Source organism: Mobula birostris, unplaced genomic scaffold (assembly GCF_030028105.1).
Source record: "Mobula birostris isolate sMobBir1 unplaced genomic scaffold, sMobBir1.hap1 scaffold_877, whole genome shotgun sequence".
In the NCBI taxonomy this organism is placed as follows: domain Eukaryota; kingdom Metazoa; phylum Chordata; class Chondrichthyes; order Myliobatiformes; family Myliobatidae; genus Mobula; species Mobula birostris.
In genome coordinates, this window is record NW_027278594.1 from 82,633 (window position 1) to 88,632 (window position 6,000).

Genomic DNA, 6,000 nt, shown 5'->3' on the forward strand with positions numbered 1-6,000 from the left:
ATAAGGAAATGGCTGAGGCATTGAACAACTATTTTGTATCGGTCTTCACGGTGGAGGACACATCTAATATTCCAAAGAGTGATGTTATGGACAAAATGGGAGGTGAGGACCTCGATAAAATCACTGTCACTAACGAGATAGTGATGAGGAAACTAGAGGGCCTGAAGGTAGGTAAGTCCCCTGGTCCTGATGGGATGCATCCCAGGGTGCTGAGGGAATTGGCGGAGGTTATGGTTGACGTGATGGTGATCATTTACCAAAACTCTCTAGACTCTGGGCAGGTCCCTGCAGAATGGAAGACAGCAAATGTCACACCACTTTTTAAAAAGGATGTAGGCAAAAGACAGACAACTATAGGCCAGTTAGCTTAACATCTGTAGTCAGGGAAAATGTTTGAAGCTGTCATTAAGGAAAAAATAGCATGACATTTAGAAAGGAGGGGTTCCATAGACAGACGCAGCATGGATTCAGAAGGGGCAGGTCCTGTTTGACAAACGTACTGGAGTTCTTTGAGGGCATAATGAGTGCAGTGGATGGGGGGGGGCGGGTGGATGTTGTATACTTAGATTTCCAGAAGGCGTTCGATAAGGTGCCACACAAGAGACTTATAAATAAGATACGGATGCATGGAGTCGGAGGACATGTATTGGCATGGGTAGTGGATTGGTTAACCTATAGAAGGCAGGAAGTTGGTATAAATGGGTGTTTCTCCGGTGGGCAGTCTGTGGTGAGTGGGGTGCCACAGGGGTTGGTGCTGGGCCCGCAGCTGTTTACCATTTACATTGATGACTTGGGAGAGGGGACTGAGCGTAGCGTAGCAAAATTTGCTGATGACACTAAACTGAGTGGAAAAGCAAATTGTACAGAGTATGTGGAGAGTCTGCAGAGGGATATAGATAGGTTAAGTGAGTGGGCCAAGGTCTGGCAGATGGAATATAACGTTGGTAAATGTGAAATCATCCACTTTGGAAGGAATAATAAAAGAGCAGATTATTATTTAAATGGTGAAAGATTGCAGCATGACTTGGGAGTGCTTGTTCATGAATCGCAAGAAGTTGGCTTGCAGGTACAACAGGTTATCAAGGAGGCAAGTGGAATGTTGGCTTTCGCTGCTGGAGGGATTGAATTCAAGAGCAGGAAGGTCATGCTGCAACTATACAGGGTACTGTTGAGGACGCACCTGGAGTAGTGTGTGCAGTTCTGGTCTCCATTCATGAGGAAGGATATACTGGCTTTGGAGGCAGTGCAGAGGAGGTTCACCGGGTTGATTCCAGAGATGAAGGGGTTAACCTTTGAGGAGAGATTGAGTCGCCTGGGACTATACTCTCTGGAGTTCAGAAGAATTCTGAAGAATTGTTCAGAAAAAGGTAGTAGGGATAGTCCGGGTAATTATAGACTAGTGAGCCTTACGTCTGTGGTGGGAAAGCTGCTGGAAAAGATTCTTAGAGATAGGATCTATGGGCATTTAGAGAATCATGGTCTGATCAGGGACAGTCAGCATGGCTTTGTGAAGGGCAGATCATGTCTAACAAGCCTGATAGAGTTCTTGCAGAGTGATTGTAGTGCAGTGGATGTGATCTTTATGGATTTTAGTAAGGCATTTGATAAGGTTCCACACGGTAGGCTTATTCAGAAAGTCAGAAGACACGGGATCCAGGGATAGATAAGATAAAAGTAGGAAAGTTGTTTCCATTGGTAGCTGAGACTAGAACTAGGGGACATTGCCTCAAGATTGAGGGGAGAAGATTTAGGACAGAGATGAGGAGAAACTGTTTTTCCCAGAGAGTGGTGAATCTGTGGAATTCTCTGCCCAGGGAAGCAGTTGAGGCTTCTTCACTAAATATATTTAAGATACATTTAGATAGATTTTTACATAGTAAGGGAATTAAGGGTTATGGGGAAAAGGCAGGTAGATGGAGCTGAATTTACGGACAGATCAGCCATGTTCTTATTGAATGGTGGGGTAGGCTCGATGGGCTGGATGGCCTACTCCTGCTCCTATTTCTTGTGTACAGATGCGCTGGGCTGTCCACACCACTCTCTGCAGAGTCCTGCGATTGAGGGAGGTACAGTTCCCATACCAGGCAGTGATGCAGCCAGTCAGGATGCTCTCAATTGTGCCTCTGTAGAAAGTTCTTAGGATTTGGGGACCCATACCAAACTTCCTCAACCGTCTGAGGTGGAAGAGGCGCTGTTGTGCTCTTTTCACCACACAGTCAGTATGTACAGACCACGTGAGATCCTGGGTGATGTTTATGCTGAGGAACCTAAAGCCATTCACCCTCTCAACCCCAGATCCTCTGATGTCAATAGGGGTTAGCCCATCTCCATTCCTCCTGTAATCCACAACCAGCTCCTTTGTTTTTGCTACATTGAGGGAGAGGTTGTTTTCTTGATGCACTGTGTCAATGTGATGACTTCCCTGTAGGCTACCTTGTTATTATTTGAGATTAGGCCAGTCAATGTAGAGTCATCAGCAAATTTAATTAGCAGATTGGAGCTGTGGGTGACGACACAATCATGGATATACAGAGAGTAAAGGAGGGGGCTTAGTACACAGCCCAGAGGGGCTCCTGTGTTGAGGGTCAGAGGGGCAGAGGTGAGGGAACCCACTCTTATCACCTGCCGGCGATCTGACAGGAAGTCCAGGATCCAGCTGCACAAGGCAGGGTGAAGGCCGAGGTCTCTGAGCTTCCTGTCGAGTCTGGAGGGAATTATGGTGTTGAATGCTGAACTGTAATCCAAGAACAGCACTCTCACGTAAGCATCCTTCTTCTCCAGATGTGTAAGGACAGTGTGTAACATCATTTCCACAGATGCTGCCTGACCTGCTGAGTTCCTTCAGCATTTTGTGTGTGTGGTTCTGGATTTCCAGCATCTGCTTTTGTTTCCTTATCTCCATTGCTCTCTCTCCTGACTTTCTTTCCCATCCTGTCTCTCTAATCCCTGCCCACTTTGTGTACATGGTGGTCTGTTCATCCTGTACACACTGAGACCATTGTCACTTTCACCACCCTGCATACCTCATTCTCTCTCTCACCGCCTGCCTCACTCTCTCGCCATTCTCTGACTACTCCTTTTCTTCCTCATGTCACTCCTTCCCTCTGTCACTCTCTCCCCACCCCACTGTCCCTCCAGACTATCCCCATGCCTCTCTCTATGCCCCACTCTCCCCGTACCTTCCTTCCTGCCACTCTCACACTCCTCTCCCCAGCTCTCTCCCTGCCCCCTCCCGGCCTCTACTCTTCCCCCCTTTCTCCTCCGCTCCCCGCCTCTAACCCGTCTCTCTGTCACCGCAGGTCCACCAGTCGGTGTACAGTCGAGCTGAGGGGCGTGCCGTGCTGGTAATCGCACACCGGCCGAGTTCGATAGAGAGAGCCGATCGGATCGTGGTGCTGGAGGGGGGGAAGGTGGTAGAGGAGGGGACGCCCCAGCAGCTGCAGGAGAAGGGCAGCAGCTACCACCGGCTGCTCCAGGTGCACAGCCCGGATGCAGGGAGTGAGCAATCGGAGGAGGGGCTGGTGGAAACGGAGGTGGAGTCGTGAACAGCGAGATGACCTGCTGGTATCTACTCAGGCAGTCGGGTGGTCTTGAATGTAATTTAGACTAATGTACATATGATGTTGTTTGTGTTTAATAAAGTATTTTGGATCCTAATGATTTGGTTCCGAGGTTCCTGGGAAGTCAAGAAGAAGGTATAAAACACATTGCTTATGATCATTTATTAAATGTCACAAGAACAATGAAGAGAGAGAGAGAGTGAGGGAGAGAGAGTGAGGGAGAGAGGGGAGGGGGAAGAGAGGGAACAAAGGTGGAGTGGTTTTCATATACAAGACGACTGATAACAGCAGAGAGCTTTCGTTTTGTGGATGTTGAGTGTGGGACTCAATTTGAACATTTAAAAGACATTTTGACAGGTTCATGCATATGACACTTTAAATGAATATGGGTCAAGTTAATAATCTGTAGAAAACTGACTTAGGTTAGGCAAATCATTAAATTAATCTTAATTAATGAAAAACTTGGACTTTATTGTTTTGACACAAATATCAGGGCCACTTTGTACATTTCTCTTTGTACATTACTCACTCAGACCATGAACCCTTCAAAACGCCAGGCTGACTATCCATCAGACAATACTTCTCCAAATGTTTGTAGATCTTTCTCTAATAATCTTCTCCAATGATTTGGCTATCACTGAGTAAGACTCACTTCTCTATAATTCCATTGCATTGTGGAATAACTGAAACAGCTGAGCCAGTGCCCAATTCCATTTTAATTAATTTACCGTTCACTTCTGGTGTAAGCCATATTACTTGTCTATTGCCTGCAAGGATATTGGTCCCCTCAAGTTCAGGTGTGACCCATCCTTGTTGTACAGGTCATAGTTTCACCAGAATAGATCCCAATGATCCACAAATCTGAAACCTGTCCCCTGCACCGATTCCTCAGCCACACTTTCATCTGCCGAATCTCCCTATTCTTGCCCTCACTGGTGCGTGGCACAGGCAGCAGCCAGAGATTACTACCCTTGAGGCCCTGCTTTTCAGCTTCCAACCTATCTCCCTATATGCTCTCTGCAGAAACTCATTCACTTTCCGACCTGTATCATAGATACCAATATGTACCACAGCTTCTGGCTGCTCACCCTTCACCTTTAGAATAGTGTGGACATGATCTGAGACATTCTGGACCCTGGCACCTGGGAGACAAAATACCACCTGATATCTCTTTCACATCCACATAATCTCCTGTCTGCTTCTCTAACTATTCAGTTCCCATCACTACTGCATTTCTCTTCTCCCTCCTTCCCTTCTGAGTCACAGAGCCGCACTCAGTGACAGAGAACGGGTCACTGCAGCTTTCACTAGCTCACCTCCCCCCAACTTATTATTGAGGGAAACAGCCACAGGGATACTCTGCACTACCTGCCTATTCCCTCCCCCTTTCCTGACGGTCACCTGCAACTACCACCCTGTAGCTCCGATCTATCACCTCCTCATTCTCCTGTAGGAGCTGAAAGTCTTCCAGGTGCAGCTCTAGTTCCCTAACACAGTTTATAACAAGTGGGAGTTCTGAAAGTCCCATGTTTGACATGAAGAATACACTTTAATGAGTATGCCCACTAGAAAGCGAATCTCAGGGTTGTATATGGTGACATATATGTACTTTGATAATAAATTTACTTTGAACTTCGAACACCACCTAGCCTCGATCTATTCTCACTAGTCTAGCTAGGCCTGATAGATACAAAAGAAAAAAACTTACCGGAAACATACTTTAGCCTCCACCTCTCCTCACTGAAGCATCTTGAGCCAAAGTCTCAAGCTCTCCACTCTATCACTCTCCACTCCCATAATGGCTGCTCTTTTGAAACCTAACTCCTTTTTATAGGCCTTTCCTAGTGCCTAATAATCTGCAATATCGCAATCACACAGAAAGATTCTGAACTCACATTGTAAATCTTGCACTCACTTACCCACCTCCAAATAAACGACTGCTCATGATAGCTCGAGCCCTGGGAAAAGTTCTAAAAGGATAGCGAAGATTGTCAATGTTTCAGGTCAAAATGCTACATCAGGATTTAAAGTGAAATGGGGAGATCGCTGGTAAAGAATGAAGATGTTCAAGATTTAAAATTGTTCATTAAGACCAGAAGATAGGAGCGGAATTAGGACATTTGGCCCATTGAGTCTGCTATGTCATTCCATCAAGACTGATATATTATCCCCCTCAACCCCATTCTCTTGTCTTCTCCCCATAACCTTTGACACCCTGACTAATCAAAAACCTATCAACTTCCACTTTAAATATACCCAGTGACCTGGCCTCCACAAACATGAGGCAGTCTGCAGATAATGGAAATCCAAAGCAACACGTGCTGGAGGAACTCAGCAGGTCAGGCAGCCTCTATGAAAAGAGTAAACAGTCAACATTTTGGACAGAGACCTTTCATCAGTCCTTATGAAGTTGTTTGGAAATTGTCTGTAGTTTAGCAGA

General features: G+C 46.1%; 1 protein-coding gene across 2 annotated transcripts in view; it reads left to right on the forward strand.

The window, feature by feature from the left end:
- LOC140193793 (antigen peptide transporter 1-like) overlaps positions 1 to 3,657 on the forward strand; it is an 84,335-nt gene extending 80,678 nt beyond the window's left edge. For both annotated transcript variants that reach the window (XM_072250962.1, XM_072250963.1), the window contains one exon: positions 3,300 to 3,657. In XM_072250962.1, the coding sequence (XP_072107063.1) occupies positions 3,300 to 3,545 (246 nt within the window). In that variant the 3' untranslated portion in view covers positions 3,546 to 3,657. The remainder of the gene's footprint in view (positions 1 to 3,299) is intronic.
- Positions 3,658 to 6,000: the final 2,343 nt, after the last annotated feature.